At 48.8% G+C, this 16,784-nt stretch overlaps 1 protein-coding gene across 5 annotated transcripts in view; it reads right to left on the reverse strand.

The window, feature by feature from the left end:
- Positions 1-4,970: 4,970 nt before the first annotated feature.
- RUNX1 (runt related transcription factor 1) overlaps positions 4,971-16,784 on the reverse strand; it is an 81,492-nt gene continuing 69,678 nt past the window's right edge. For 2 of the 5 annotated variants that reach the window (XM_026040369.1, XM_026040372.1), the window contains 2 exons: positions 9,182-9,343; positions 4,971-5,464 (listed from right to left, as the gene is read on the reverse strand). In XM_026040369.1, the coding sequence (XP_025896154.1) occupies positions 4,971-5,464; positions 9,182-9,343 (656 nt within the window). Of the gene's footprint in view, positions 5,468-7,577; positions 7,661-9,181; positions 9,368-16,784 lie in introns of all 5 variants that reach the window. The other 3 variants (XM_026040370.1, XM_026040371.1, XM_026040373.1) reach the window with 3 other exon arrangements.

Raw genomic sequence — 16,784 nt, forward strand, 5'->3', positions numbered from 1 at the left:
AAGAAAGAAAGAAAGAAGGAAAGAGAGAGAAAGAGAGAGAGAGAGAGAGAAAGTCTTCATTAGCACTAATGCAGCAGGCCAGCTGCTTGGTGTGCTGGCTGTAATGAACCCTCCCGCCGCGCTGCACACAGGCACCGCTAGGTACAGCAAGAGGCCACTCTGACGTGGTATCCAGAGACTTCTGTAGTGGGGGAAAACTCTACTCTGTTTTTTTTTTCCTATTTGGTTCCAGAAAACAGCAGCCTTCCCCTTACCCTTCCCCGCTCCCTCCTACAAAAGGGAAAAAAATGACCTGTAACCAAAACCAAAAAAGCAAACCACCAGAACTTGACAGTTTCCCCTTCTGGAAGTGTTCGGCATGACAGTGTCAAAGGAAAATGTTCCAGTATGTTGCAGCATCTGTTTTGTAAACATGTCCAGTAAATGCTCAGCAAATACGCTTTGATGCCACTCTGGTAGGAGAACCCTGTGTTTCCCACTGGGTTCTCCTCTCAGACTTAAAAAACTGCCACCTCAGACTGAAAATCCAGCTTTTGTTTGTGAGAAAGACTTTACTAGCATATCCAGAATACCACAAATAACCCACAGATTTTTGCACATTCGTTTCTCCCCTACCACAAAAAGTGAAGAGTGTTGAATAGAAACCATGCTATAACTGTTTACAAAAGTGAATAAAATGTAGTTAATCTTGAAGCCTAAAATAACTAATCTGGAAAGAAATAAGTTTCACTACAGTATTTAAGCAAACACAAAGGTAAGTTCATTAAAAACACAGAAAAATGAAAAAAAAAGGCAGAGTAATTACAAGCACTAACAATATTTTGCTATGAAGCTTTTGAAATCTATTTACATACATAAATACAAGTAACTCTGTTGATGCAACCCTTTAAGGACAAGGAGAAAAGATGCCAAGTGATTGRTGCTGACCAAGCAAGGTTAACAAAAATAAAATCACAGAACATTTGGATGCAAGAAACCAAGAAAGTGTCTTGCTCAACTAGACAATGATCCACTTATCCTGAATCTTCCAATACCCCAATGGAAAAGGTCATCCAGAAAGCAGTAATGAATGTTTCAAGAGTGCAAGCAAATCGCAACACTCTGACAAAGACCCCGGGCCATTTGGAGGAAACCGTTTTAGTCCTTTCCAGATGAGAATTTGGCATAATTTCCCAAATAAAATCCCTGGGAACAGTGGCGAGCTTTGGATTTGTCTCCCCACTGCACTCCGGCCCCTTTGCATTGCTCTGGCTGTGTAACAGGAGCTCTCAAAGGGAGTAAAGTGACGGGCTGTGGAGCAAATGAGAGCTGGGCCCCATATATTTGTATTACTTGATGGCTAAGGACGGGCAGGAAGTTGGGCCTTGGGAAAGGAGCACGTGGGCGGAAAGCAGGGGCTGTGATGAACCGCATTTTGGGAGAGGAGGGAGCCCAAGGCCCTCAGCTCAATGCAACTCGTCAGGAGAAATGCAACAGTGCTTTTTGACTCCACTTAGCAACTGGGATGATAAAACTATACATGAATATATGTGTGTGTATAAAAATATATACACACATTATATATATATATATATATATATATATATATATGCACACTGTAATTTGGAGATGCGTCCATGGGGGGAAACGTTTTATCCAAATGTTCTCTTTCTGCCAGCTAAGTGTTTTTGGATATGGGAGGAATGACATAAAGGCATTTTTATAGCCTCGGAGAACTTTGCTGTTCTCAGCGAGCCTGGGGATGGCTTCAAAAATATAGGTTTGTGCAAACTGTGGTTTCTCCTAAAGACTTATGCGAACACACTGTAACCCACAGGGATTAAACAGACTAATTACAAGGGATAATAAACTTCCCTTTTCCTCTGTAAAGAGGATACTGCTTTGGTCTTCTGTGACATACACCAGGAAGTTAACCTCAAAAAAAAAAAAAAAAAAAAAATCTGCTCGCAATTACCACAAACAAGTCACTGAGAAATCCCACGTGTCAGTGTCAGTGAAGACACGAGGTGAGCGGGCAACAACTCTGCAATCCCTGGCACAGTTGGCACCAGGGAGCGTGAAGCCGAATCTCACGTTTAAGGCAAATGTGAGGGCAGTGCATGTGCAGAGGGGAGAAACGCTAAGCACGACACAGCATCCCCAGGCCCAGGGACTTCATTCCCCATCCCTGCGGATCACAGCCGCTTGCTTTCCAGGGAGGAGGGCAGGAGGCTTGGGGAACAAGCGGCTGTCACAGGAGCGAGGCCCAGCGAGCGTGTCGCCTCCCTGCTCCGGCGAGGCCGAAGGCGCCGGGGCCGCTCCGCTCTTCTCCCTCGCTTTGGGTTCCGCTCCCAGCCCCAGCCCTGCCGGGAACAGCGGTTTCTAGTTGCACAGCTGTGGTAAATGGCGGGGTTAACTGCACAGCGGCAGTTTTAGGTCCAGCACCAGGGCTGCTGTTTGGTGACGAAGGACTTGGTTTAGGCTACTGAAGAGGGGAGACTCCAACTAGGTAAAACGTCCCAGCACGCRGGGTGCCCGTATTTCCATACTCTGCAAGGTCGCCACATTTCCAAACATATTTCTAACTGTTCTGATACCATCTCGGATGCCTTTCTGCCTTTTTTGTTCAGAGCATACTCTCGGAAAGGGTAAATAATACTATGCTAAATTAAAAACACAAGTCCATGTATGTATTTTAGCAGAACCATTTTGAGCTTTTGCTGAGATCTCTTGAAACACTATTTTCTGCAAAAAAAAATGACCTTATTGACAAAGTAGGATTCTTCAATTTGTAACTTTTCCATACCAAAGTGCTACTGCATCTGACTTAAACAAAGAAGCAAAAGCATATATATATAAAAAAAAGAAAACTTGAAAAACAAATGGTTTTAAATAAGTCCAGCTGTTTTGCTGCCTGCAGCCAAGGATCTTTTTAATTTGAATCCTTTAAAATTTTTTTTTTAAACATCAAACACTGATCTGAAGTCCTGCTTTCAAATACTCTCTGAGTTGACCTGCAATGGATTCACCCATTTAAGAGGTACATTAAATAACAATCAGATCATTTGGAACGCACACGTGTCAACATCAGCAGTTTGCAATTAATGAGTAGTACAACAACTGCACTCAGACCAAACCCTCAAATAAAATAGTGCCATAAACTTTACAGTGACATCTGATATGTTTGGGCTGTAACGATGGGCAACAATGACGGCTCTGTACGAACGCGCTGCGAGGAGAAGCGCTGCATATTTGCAAGGGGACAGGAAAAGCTGTGCACCAGCTTTCAATACCCTTCCTCCTCCCTCCGAGCGTGGCCACTGTGCAACCATTAAGGCCACTTCCCTGCCAGCCTGCTTCCCACGGGGGTTTGTGGCAACCCTGGTTATTTTGCAATGCATGGAATTTGTCTCTCTTCCAGGAACATGGCTTTTCTACCGTGCAGAAATCGTGGCTCCATGTAGCCAGGGGCAAATCTCACACTGGTTCCAGCGGAGCCGGAGTTTCACCCTGGCCACACTAACTGTGAGCAGGTTTTGCCTTGGAAATCGTAGGAGGCTTCTACCTGGAGTTGTTACAAAGCCCAGGTAACCTCGGCACCAGAACAGGGGTCTTTCATGAGGTGCTCTTCACTTAAAGGAAAATTCAGGCTCCTTTGTGGACTACACCTAATGTTATTACTGATCCGGAGGGTTGCCACTGGTGTTCAAGGAGAGTGGATAAGTGGCRGGGAGAGATGACTCCACTGGATGGGAAGAAATTGAGAAATTCAGGAAGATTTTGGTGCCCAACCTGTTTCAGCAGAAGTTCGGCCCCTAGGTGCCGTTGATGTGTGAGCCGAGTTAGCTGAGGAAAATGGAAGGGAGATGATTGTAAACAATATTTGTAGGTAACTGGGAGGTCACTTTACCCATCGTTATTCCAGCCTTTTTCGATGTAATAAATTTAACTTTGGCTGCTACAAAAAAAGGCAATTGGTGATCTTTTTATAATATAGGCATATTTAAATAATAATAGTATCAACAAATAAGGAAAGTCTAAATATCAAGCATAAATATCAAGGAACTCATCAAAGTAGTACAGTAGTTGAAAATGACCCCAGGCTGTAGCCGTTGTAATAATAAAAAAAAAAAAAGTCCAAGAGAAAAAGTTAAATTACCTCATGGAAAAGGGGCTGATTCTTTCAGACAAAGCAAGAAAAAAGCAAGCATGATTAAAACAAAATTTAAAAAAAAAGTTAAATCTTTTTTTTTGCCATTTATAAGGTGCTAAGAGAAAAAAAAACAACTTAGATGCAAAGCAGGATGAGTTGCATCCTTAAAAAAGAAAACAACAAAAAATAACAGCAATAAAAAAAAATCCATACTCTTTGGAATACACAACATGGTTAAAAAAAAAAAGGAAAAAAAAAAGGAAAAGAAAGAATAAAGTTCAACATATAAAACCTCTCATTCACAGCATTGCTAAAACAGAAGCGTTCACAGTTTCCCTCTGGGAATCTTCCTATACTTCCTTATAGTTTTATGTCCGTAAGATGCAGTAAACTCATTAAGATTTGGTTGGGTTTTACATCTTAAAAATAGAAGTGAACTGGAACTCTCTTCAGGGCTGTGGAGACCTTCAAGCCCAGGGATGTTTGGAAGCCACAGGCCTGAGCACAGGGCGGGTGGACACACACCCTCCCTCGCTCCCTCCGGACCACCAGCTTGAACGTCCTCCTTTCCAGAAGTCCATCCCTCTGCGAGGGGCGCTCCGGGGGATGACGCTGCCTCCCCAGCCACGCGGCTGCCTGCCTAGCACGGGCATCATCATCATCATCATCATCATCATCATCATCATCCCTGCAAGCACTGACTTCTGGATAGTTTGCTTCTGAAAGTGATGTATAAACGTGGCAGGGCCCACAAGCAAGACGGGTGTTTATGGGATACCTATGGGCTCCGGGAAAGAGCAGGCACGTTTGTCCTGGCCCATAAGCACTGGAGAGGCATTCAGTATGGTCGCCATACCGCTTCCTCGAGCCTCGCCGTGGTGCCCATGTTAGTAGGGGAGTTGCTGTGGCTCCCTTCTGCCTCGACCACCTCGCTTTGGTTGGGCAGGTTGGGGTTGAGCAGGGTGGATCCCGTGGAGGCGTTGGTGCACGGCGGGTGGATGCGCGGCGGGGACCGGTCTCCGCCGGAGATCATGGAGAACTGATAGGAGCCGGCGGAGGTCCCGTAATAGAGGTGGTAGGAAGGCGAGCTGGTCTGAAACGGGCTGCCCTGGGCCTGAGATGAACCAGGGTAGGGAGGTGGCAGATACGTGTGGTATCTCGTGGCCGTGGACATGGCAGACATGCCGATGCCTATCCCTGAACTGACGGGCGTGGGAGTGTAGGTAAATGCTCCCGGGTAGTGCATCCGAGGATCGGAAATCGAGGGAAGCGTGGAGAAGGAGCGATCAATTCCTACCCTGGGGTCACTGAACGCTGTCAAGTCTGAAGCACCTGGATCGGGGAGAAGGAAAACAGAAAACGTGAACAGAAAGGTCAGAGCAGAGTCTCACCTTTTCAAGGCAATAAACTACATCCAAACTCTGGTCTACAAGGAACCCAAGGAGGGCTCATTCCCTGGAAGTGCTCCCACGCCTGATCTCTAACAAAACCATTGCACCACTCCTCTATCTGGATGTTTCAGATTCACTTCAGGAAAGTGGCAATTAAAAAGGAGTGCCAAGCTCTCATCCTATTTTGCCCACGTGTGTGTTTGCTCTTGCAGACCTTACAGCGACGCAGTATTTACACTAGGTATGCAGCAGTATTTACACCTTCAGCGACAGGCTGGTGAAACGGGGACAAAGATCCCAAGTTCCTTGCTCCAAATCACCTGCTTCACCGGGGACAGTGATGGGACTTAAACAGACGCTGTGCAGGTTCTGCATTTGCTCTCCTTGCAGCCAATTTTGTTTACCTTTCAGGTGTCCTAACACTGGTGCTASGCTTACACACAGAGCTGTTAGTCTCAATACTATCAAAGTCAAGATAAAGTTCATTTAAGGACTTCAAATCTGAGTCTTCATATATAATGTCTACATAATCGCTACAAACTTCCGAAAACGTTTGCTCTAATTAGCATATTAAAAAAGACAAAAATCAYAATATATTTCTAAAAAGGAACAACATATTTGAGGAGGGTCTTTTTTGCCCCCTTTTATTCCCTTTGTACTGGAAACCGGCCTCATCAAGCTAAACTGAATGTTTTGTAGAACAATCAAATTCTGATTCCCTTTGTCTGACGCTGGTAAAAGTACACCCAGTTCCACCATCTCCTTCCCTGGTGTGTGGGGATTAAACGAGCAGAGCAGCTAATGGCCTCTTAGAAAGGATCTTCATCGTGACTCAGATTAATGGAAGGTGTCAGTCCCTAGATTTGGCAGCTTCCGCGTGATTAAAATAACAACAATAATAATTAAGGAAAAATGTTTCCAGAAGACACCTTCTCCTGTCAGACAAGGCGTGGAGTCTGCCGGAGAGGAGCCGTGTGCTGAAGGAAATACTCATGAGAAGAAGCCGAGAGAAAACAAAGCTTTTGGCTCTGACCAGATGAGCAGACAAACTGCAGTGCCAGGTCCTGAAAGCTCAGCAACCACACAGCACTACACTGATGAATTTCTATACATCTCATAGAGAAGCTCTGACATGTGCTGTAGTTTCGGGGTCCTATTTTCTGGGACATCTGGGAGACTGTCTGGGAGATGAGTGGGACCCTGAGCACCCTTCCTTGCCCTCGGCCCTGGCATTTTTAGATTTAACTGCTGTGCAACAGCAGGAGCTTCAGGGGGSCTAAGGCTGAAGGTGGCATCTGACCACCTGCCAGACTCCAAACGATCCTTCCTCACCTCCTTCCTGAGGAAGAAAGCAAACTCATGGAGTTGCCAGGACACATCACTGAACAGGGCAGGGTTTCTTCTGCTCAGTTTGGCCAAAAGCAGAATAATGAAACCTAACATCAAGGTGTTTCAAGTATGTCCCATATCTATCCTTGCTTCTTCTTTTGAAGCACTGTATCTTTTAGATAGTTGGGCCCATAAAYTTCAAACTTAGCATTTACTTCGATGAGGAAAAATGCCTTAGGCAGCATGTGTATGTGATAGTAACAGGAGTGGGGAGAAAGTATTGCAATACTCTATGACTTTTAAAATAGAAGCAATATTTCAGAAACCTAATAAAAACACTTAAAACGTGTAGCAATGAACCTCCATGCACACAATTCAGGCAGGAAAAAAACAGCACCAACATGTGAAAGCAGCTTTTCTTCCTTCAACAAGAAAAGATTCCTTCAAGAACCTTGAGAAGAATCTTTTCCTTCAAGAAAAGGTTCCTTCAAGAAGAAAAGGTTCCTTCAAGATTCACAGAGAAACGGAATAGGAGAGACTCTGGAGAAATCATGGCTGCGCAAGGGGAATCACTGTGACCCGGGGACCGAAAGCAGGAAGGTTCCTTGGGGCAGGAACCATGGTGGTGGTATCCARTCGAGGACACTTGAGCACCACAGCCCCACCACTATCTGAAAATAGTCATAAAACAGCTCTGCAGAGCGAAGAGGTCAGCACTGAGGTTCTCATCGTGGTGCGGGTCAAGTGACTTGGCCATGCGGGGTAGGGTTCTGTGTCAGAGGAATTGGAAGAGATTTTCCTCCYGGTGCTCAGTGCTCATTTTGTGTGGGACCCCCTCAGCGTACAAACCTGAATAGAGTCTGAACGACATCCCCGTTCAGAGTGAATTCAGCTGCTCCCCTGCCCTGCACACACTCACTCACAGGCATAAAAACACACTGACCTGTGTTCTCAGCCCTATATTCTCTTTGAAAATCAAAACAGTTCACACCCATTTTCATTTCAAATAATTCTGTGATCAAAAATGACATTTAGAAACAAAAATCTTAATGAGATAATTTGTYCGACTTGAAATTTTCTGGCTGCTAGGAGGGTTTTTTTTTCTTTGTTGGTTTTCTCCATTTCTGTATTTTGAAGTAAAAAAAAAGGACCTTTTTGATTTGAAAAAAAAATAGCACCTCAATGAAAAAAAAAGATTTTGTTAGACTATTTTAAAGGGGTTTTTTTTTTCAGAGAGGTTTCTTTCTTTTTCAGATAGCTCTACGATATAATTAGCACAGAGCCCTAACAAATAAGCTACTTCTGGTGGGCATCCTCCATGTGCCTTTTTCAAAGCCGGTCTATCTGACAAGAATAGGACAGGCTGGAGCACATTCAAGTGATTCCCTTTGATCTCAGAAGCAGTCCTGAGTATTCAAATGAGAGCAATATGTGCACTCAAATGAGATATTTTTCAAAAATCTGTGTGTGAATTTGAATTACGTGGCTCTTGCTGATGGTAAGAGAATTCCTGCTGCTGAACACACACATGTTGGTTCAATATGTGGGGGTTAGAGTCGGCAGATGGTCGGTTGTGCATGGGGAGAGCAATATGTGGGGAGAGTTTGCACTTCTGTGCTGTATTTTTATGCCAGTTTGTAAAGTTCTGCAGTGCAATTTGGCAAAAACATAACAAGACAATAGAGGGCAACGCTTAAATGTCAGAAAGATCCCATCCTGCATTCAGTGTGCCTGCTCATGCTCTGGTCTGAATTTACAGGRAGGGAAGGAAATAGAACTGAAATATCCATGGCATTCATTTCATGGTATAGGTATGATAGCTCTCCACATCTCTCAAGAATTTTTACACTTGCATCTTCAAGGTGGCTAACGCTATTCTTTCCTATTTATTGTTAGGTTGATTAGGTTTTATTTTGACAATGTTATGCCCCAAAATAGATTTCTGTGCTCTTTGCACAAATCCAAGTAAACAACTTGCGAAGACTGCCCAGGGAGGGCCCAGAGGAGGCTTCACTGCAAGGGGAGAGGGTGCCAGAGCCCTGGCACAGGCTGCCCAGAGAGGTTGTGGAGTCTCCTTCTCTGGAGATCTTTAAAACTGCCTTGGACGCAGCCCTGTGCCATGTGCGCCAGATGACCCTGCGTGAGGCGGGGGTTGGACTAGATGACCTCTAGAGATCCCTGCCAACCTTCGGCATTCTGTGATTCTGTGATTCTCTGGAGAGAAGCCGTGGCAGCCTCCCAGGCCCCTTCCATCCCTCTGCTCGGAACGGGTGGCGAGGCTCTGGCGGGCGCCAGCGTGGCGGCCTGGTTTGAGGGCCTGGTCACTTACTTGAGAGGCGGCTGGAGAGCTCCGCCGTGAGGGACGTCATGCCGCTCGCCCGCCCGGGCGATATCGGCGTGGCCGGGTGCACCGCGGGCGTCGCGATGGAGCCCAGGTACTGGTAGGACTGGTCGTAAGACCACGGCGGGGACGGCTGTACCTGCCTGGTGTCTGCAACGAGAAAGAGACAGAGAGCTGTAGAGTGCGCTGGGTGAGAGAACCTCGCCGTCAAACGTGTGGGGCGGGCCACGTGGTGGCAAGAGAAACTTAAACGCGAACATAATCACATTTCAGCTCCCTAATCCCCTTTGTCAAGAGGCCTTCAGACGAAGCGCTTTCTAAAATATCATCTGTGCTTCTGCGGGTTTTGAACAGTTGCATTTTTCCTGGGAAGCTTTCTGAGATTTCACGCCGATGGTGGTCGGGGAAAAGCAGATTAGGCTCTCCAAGGTGAAACACTGCCGGTACGCTCTAGTATTTCAGGCTGGGTGTATTTATTATTCCACTCCCTGCCAAAAGGGCCTGTCTTGCATGGCACCAAGAAGGTAAAAATACTGACCTGCGAGTGTTTCTGTGCGTTTATGTAAGTACAGAAAAAGAAGCTGGAAGGGGGKGTGTGCACATATGTGTGTGTGTATGTGACAGAGAGAGAGAAAGAGAAAAATTCGGCTCCCCAGGAAGGCAGATTCCCAAATGCACAAACAGGACTGGGGAATTTGACTCCCTTAATCTTTTGAAAATCTCTGACTTAACGAAGTGAACATGTGTTTTGTATGAATTACGTAAAAAATGCAGGAATATGATGGTCAATGGTGTACTGTGCTATCAGTGAGTGGACGTCAGAAACAGAGTCCTGCATGTAAAGCTATGGAGTTAATAAGGTGACAACGCGGTTACCCTTTGAGCCCAGGCTTTCTGCAGTCATCTCTGGTTCTTGGAAATAAATAAATTCTCAAAATGCAGAGAGATCTACTTAAAAGGGGCAAAGCACTAACCTATTACTTTCTAGCCTCAAGACTACTTTAGTTCACGTATGGAATCAAAGATGCATGTCACGGAGTTTGTCCGAGCCAGATGCATCTATGTAGAAACAACTTGGTTTTGCTTAGTTAATATTTGCATATGAAACTGGTGCTTTTCAATATGTAAAAATGCCTGATTTTCTTGTAACTCRAAGCGAGAAAGTTTCTCCCCCCGTCTCTCGCCTTCCCACAATATTTTTCTGTCATCTTTACTATTTTCCTCAACAGTGAGAGCCTTTGCTTGCAGCTTCATTTAGATAGTTGTCCTTCCGAACGAAGCAAACGTTGGACCAACTGCRTTCTGATAAAACTGATACCAGCACAGAAGGGAAATCGCCCAAGTCTGAGATGAGGGACTTTGATCTTCCATCAGGAAGGCCATCTGGAAATTATTATTTTGTTGTGCTTTATGGAGATGACATTTACATTTTGTTTGTTTCAACTGCTTAGAAGGGAAGATTTATACAGAAGTCCTAGCCTTTAAAGAAGACTACTGAAGCCATTTGCAGAATAAACTACATTCTTCCAAAGGCTTCCCTTCRGAGCAACATACCCAAATTCAGATATTATTAATACTTAGCCTTTTTTTTTTCTTTCTGAGGCAGACTTCCTTAAATGCAAATACAGTTGCCTCATGTTGTTTTAAAGGGAACATCCAACTGGATTCCCTGGCCATTAGTGCAGGGCACTATAAATGACTATAGAGGCACAGGCTCAGCGCCTCCCATACCCTGAATCACAGAGTCATCTCCCTGTGAYCGCACGGCCAGCGCTTACTGGAGGTGACAGGAAAGCAGAGGAGGGAAGCCAGTGTCAGGGCAGGATCAGGATGGGCAATGGCTGAGGACGCTGACGGCGTCGCGTGTCTCCATTCTGGAACAGGGATAAGTCATCACCTCCCGCATTCCAGCAGGCAGTGCCATGGATCAAGGGGCACTCAAAGCCCAGCGTATCCCTGGATGGCTCCGAGCCGGCAGAGGGGATTACGGAGGCACCGAGTCCTTGGTGCCTTCTGCCGAGGCTGACGTGAAAGCAGCCGCTGTGGGACGGGCTGCCCTGGGGAGCCCGGGTGCTCTGCTCCTCTACCTCCTTCCTGCTCCTCCTTGCTCGGCGTTGCGGTCATGGAGAAGCTTTTCCAAATGAGAGCAACCTCAATCTGGCCGCTTCGCCCACACTGATTATGTATTTTTTGTTTTGCATCTGAACCCCTTTGACTGGAAGTGTTTTACTGCCTGCTTTCAGCTAGCTGCTCTGCCCTTAGCAGGGAAGAGGAGCAAAGTCTCCCTCTTCAGAGGGGTCCACATGGAAGCGAAGGAGGTGTCCCCAGCCCCTCTGTTTGGACTGAGAGGAGGGAATGCAGCCACTGCTCTCTCCTGCAACAAACCTTCCTTCCTGACGGGAAGCGCTGTCTGTCTCTCCCACTTTTCTCTCTTTCTTACATTCCTCGTTCTTCACGACAGGTGCCATGTTTTTGTCCTGCACCCAGCCCAGCACGTGCGAGCTGCTGGCCCATAAAACAGGTGCCATAAACACATGAACAACAGTAAGAAGAAAAGCAAGAAACAGCAAGCCCAGGTGCAGTGAACATATGACAGCAGTAAAAAGAAGAAGTAAGAAACAGTAAGAAAAGCAGCAGCAGAAAGGGAAGTGGGACCTTGCCGCAGATTTACCCAACACTGAAGAGGCAACATCAAAATAGCGTCTCCTCGTGCTAGTGCTGCTAGAATTAGCTTAGTGCTGTGTCCTGGGCTGCTAGAATTAGCCTACTGCTGTGTCTACTGGATCTGTATCCCCATCCCTGTATCTGCTCCTAGGTGTCGAGGACCAGCCTCCTGAGATCACCTGCTTCCCAAGTCCATCCCGTGAAGTTACACAGTGTAGTGTATTACATAAACATATCTAAGCAGGCTGTGCTGTACCACCCCAAGCGTCACCTCCTTAGCTGCTCAACAGCACGTTGGAGAAATGCATCACWGAAGCAGCGTTTTCACGGCACCTTTCCAGTGCCAGGAGGCTCATTCCGCTCCCTCTATACGGCAGGTTTGCATTTCCAGCCGCTTCAGTAAGATCTGGATTAGGGGCCTCAAATACTCTTATATTTTTGTGATATCTGGTTTTCCTCAGCTTTCAGTTTACCCAGGATTAGACTGGAAGGGTTTCAGATTTGCCACAGGACTAGGCTATTCAAGAAAGGCAACTAATTCTTTCCAAATCCATTCTTCTCTTCTGTTTCCTCCTTTCAAAATGAAGAAATACATTTCTCAGAAGTTAGTAGCTTGGCATGGGGAACAGAATGTGTCGGCTTGTGCGGCTGAAGGGAACTTGGAGAAAATATGCTGAAAATAAATGGGAGCTGCTTCCCAACTCCGAATCTCTCTGAAGAGATTTGCAGGGAGCGCTACTTCAACGAAGGGAAATAACAGGGCTTTGGGCCCACGCCATTCCGTAGCCAAACAGGATTCCAGAATCCTTTAAAAGGAGATCTAAATAGCACGAAACCAAGGAAGCTGCTCCGGCTGGTGATGTGCGCCCAGTCCTCCTGGTATTTCTCCCATTAGCAAGTACTTTCCATTTCTGCTTTTTACAGTGTGAGAAAATGTATTTAAAACATGAAAACAGCTATTAATTGCAATAAAACACTCCAGGGCGAGAATTATGGTGCAATAATTCACACCTTGTTGTGCAGTCGCTAGCTCTCGGCCCCGAGCCTCACGCCTAACAAGCTATTAGGCAAAAGGCACTGAACCACCTTTCGTGCCCCGTCATGTTTTATTGCCACGAAAAGCCTGTGTTCGCCTCGTCTCAGGCASTCCTAATGAAGCCGCACGGGCGTTGCGTAACGCTTAATGGTTTAGTGACAGCAGCTCCGGCCAGGCGCCCCGCGGCACGGCCGGCCCCCCTCTCGCCGTGCTCCTCGTGGGCCGCCCTGGAGTGTACACACCCGTGTCCGCCGTGGAAATACGAAGGCATCGCCTGGGCAGGGCGGACGTGGCTGTGAGCTGCGCTCGGCAGGTGGCAGTGGAGCCTCGCGCGGGCTGCCGCGCTGCGCCGCTGCCTGCACGCCGGCGACATGCGGCTTGAGCCCAGCGCTGTGCGGCTACCGCCCCGAGGCAGCATCTCTGCCCTGGGGGCATCCCAGGGAGCCGGGCCCTGGGGAGACGCGGGTGGGAAACGGCCCCGCGCGGAGCCCGGCCAGGCTGCGCAGTGACCCTAAGGGCCCCGCTCCGCTGCCAAGGCTGGCGCTGGCGGAGACGTGGCACCGAGAGAGGGCTCTCTGTGGAGAGAAGGCTCCCTCTCTCCACACAGGGGACGTGTGACAAGAGGATCAAGCCACCGACCCAAAGAACAGCTTGTCTATCTGCTGTGCCTGGCGCAGAACCCCSCTTTTGGGCAAACCCCGAGCGCACGGGACACTGAAATCGCTGCGGTGCAACAAGCATGGAGCCTTGGGGCACTATTTCTGKGCTGTGCTTTCTTGGAAGAGACACAACTCTGATACCGAAAATATGACACCCCTCTCCCCTCAAAAAGAAAACACACTCAGCAGATGCCGCCAGGCTCTCAGCACAGAYAAATCAGCAGGTTTTGTGGCTCGTGACGCCAGGTCAGGATGTGGTACGGAAATGTTTAGATGACCCTACTATTTCTATATAATAAATGAAAAATTAACAACACATACCTGGCTATCTAAAGATATGCCCCACAAGATGCTATCTCCTAATCACAAAATGTTTCATTTTAGCTCTGTTAGAAGCCTTAGGCTTCCAATTCACACGGGCTGGCGGGTCCCAGCGCAGGGATGAGACCAAAGGGGATGTGTGGCACGATGGATGTGCCCACCTTGCACTGGATCAGGTGCCGCACACCTCGGAGGCGACGGCTGCGCCGGGAGCCGAGCGAGGGCCGGCTCCCGATGTGTCACTGCATCCCAGACAGGGCCGCGGGCGCGCGGCCAGGAGGCGCCGCGCCGCCAAATCGCGCTATGATACAGCGTGTTCCTGGAAGCCGCCGCGGGAGCAGCAGGATGTGAGTCAGGGCGTCGGGGTGCGAGTCAGCAGCGCGGCTGCCGCGCCGGCCGCGGCCCCAGACGGAGCAGGTAGCCCCGGCCCCTTGGCTCCGCGCGCCGCTCCRCTCTCCGGGATCAACGGCAGCCTGGGCGCTGCGGCTCGTGCGCCTCGGGAATGGCACCTGCCCCCCCCCCCCGGTGGAAAGGCAGCGCTCGCCACACGCTTCCTACAAAGCCAGAGACAGGGGGAAAAGGGAGGCAGCTCCCAGAGCTGAGCAGCTCCTTAGCCGCTGTGTGTGTCAGTGAAATCCCATCGGCCTTGGCACAGCGAGATGAAGACGAGTTGTGAAATCGCTGCTGCTTTGCCAGGCATTTTTCTCAAGTTGCAAAAATCTCTGTCAGTCACACGCAACAAACGCTGAAAGTCGCACAGCATTGGGCTTTGCAGTCCCCCCAGCACCCTGGCAAGCACTTTAAAGGCAGCCACTGGCACAGGGATAGCGTGAAGGAAAGCTGGCATTAGCCCGCTGGTGTCAAACACAGGGGCAGGTAAGGCAGGACCAGGAGCTTTAAGTGCTTCGGAAGGCTTTTTGTGAGTCTGGGACCTGGTTCCTCCTTCCCCGCCTCCTCCTCCCGGCCTGATTTGCTAATCTTTCTGAAGGGAAACTGTTCTTAAGTGTGACTTTCCCTTCCCCTGAGTGTGAGGCAGGCACGGTCTTGACCAGGCTTGTTCATTCACAGCGGTGTCTTGCTTAACAGGGGAAACGGACTGCGTGCACAGCAGTGCTTGGGGGGGGCTTGTGATCAGCAGAAAGATGCAGCCTGCCTAAAAGCTTCTCCTAACTCTTTTCCCTGCCTTTCCCCCTCTTCTGACACCGCTCACGGGCCTGTCCCTCTCCTGTGCCTCATCCTCCCAGTCCTTTTGCCTTCASTCCTCCTGAGCTCCAAAGCTTCAGGTAGGAGAGGCGAAAGGGGCAGCGGGGTCCCGTGTGGCCTCGACCTGCTCCATCTCGGAGCCGGGCATCCAAAGGGCCCCAGCCGCCCGCCCTGCCTTCCTCCGGAGGCAGCCAAGCGCCGTGAGCCCGGTGGAAAGGTGCATCATCCTCCCGGCAGCTAAGGGAATTAGTCAGCAGCTTGAACGAGGGGGACTTTCCAGAGGACAAGCTCCCGGCTGGCAGCCGCCCGCTGCACAAGGCTGGTATTCTCACAGCTCTCCGCGCTGGAACACGAGGAGCTGGAAAATTACAGAGCAAACTGTAAAATTCCACCRGCGGCCGCGCGCCCGTGCGCGGTGGTTTCCCCCCGGGGCCGCCGCGCGGAGCCACCTCCGGGCAGCCGGGGCCGGGGAGCCTGCGCGACCCCTCCGCCCCAGCGAAGGCCCTTCCGAGCCCCGCAATATCCACTGGAAATGCAAAGGGATTGAGCCTCGCCTCCTCTCCGCGGCCTTGGAAAGCCTCTTCTGGGCTGCTGACAGGTGACGGGGCTTATTTTGGCTGGGGACGCCAGTGACGGATATGTGACATATCTGGAAGTTTTTAACTTGCGGGGGGAGGGCCAGGCAGCAGACAGGCCCCAAGCAGCTCTCTGGAGCAGAGACCTTTGGCTGCGGAGCCGTCCCGCCTCAGCCTCTGCTTTCGCTGCGTGTCAGCGTTTCGGTGGTTCTGCGGAGCACTGCAARGGCTCGGGCAGTTCTAGAGGCACTTAAGCCTCTATGAAGTCTCCTGTGGGATACAAGAATTTCTGCACAACTGAGGCATCAAACTCWTGAGAAGGAGAAAAAATACCATAAAACAGGAGCCTCCAGCAGAAACCTTTCAGAACGTACACAAACAAAAACCTTGTTAATGCTGTTTGCTATCACAGCTGTGCTTCATGTAGGTGCAGAGCTTCCCCAAATACACTGCACGGATATATACAGAAAGGCACTAGCCCCTGGGCAGCCCTAGGCATAGAGTAAAAGGGCTGTGAAGAAACACAGCGTGCTGTGATCACAGGCTGGCGTGTCCAGTGCCAGTTCTACTCCTCGCTCCCCTTCGTACTCATTTTCTCTGCATCATCTACCCTGACTGGTCTGCAAGGCCCTTGTTAGTGAATTAGCTCATTTCTTTTAACCGCTTTACCAGAAAGGGTCTTGGGGAAGAGGATGGTGCAAATCCCCCGGTGCCTTTTGAGCATATCAGTTCTGTGGTCCTGAGTGCAGCGAAACACTGCAAGTTTCACATCAACATTTTCTGCCTGCTTTTCTTCAGCAGTGGATGGCAGGGAAGGGGGAACACGAAGTGAAGGCATCCTAGCAGCTTGCTTGAACTTCTCTCCCTCTCCTCACTTCCATGTCAAGAAAGTAAGTGCTCTAATGATATTAATATGCCTGGAAATGATACCAAAGGCAGCAGAGGAAAGCACCTGTTCTAGCTGTGTATATTTTGGGCATAGAAGGAAGGGGAAGGAGGGAGGGAAATGTATATTCCTTCAAGTTTAAGGCTGCCTTACAGGACTGCCTAAACTAACAGAGCCGTCTGTACACGACGTGCAGGAATGGAACAGAACGAGGCATCTCGGCAGCGCTAACTGGCTGCGGGCAGGA

Source organism: Nothoprocta perdicaria, unplaced genomic scaffold (genome assembly GCF_003342845.1).
Source record: "Nothoprocta perdicaria isolate Ctin4 unplaced genomic scaffold, notPer1 scaffold_254, whole genome shotgun sequence".
NCBI classification, from domain to species: domain Eukaryota; kingdom Metazoa; phylum Chordata; class Aves; order Tinamiformes; family Tinamidae; genus Nothoprocta; species Nothoprocta perdicaria.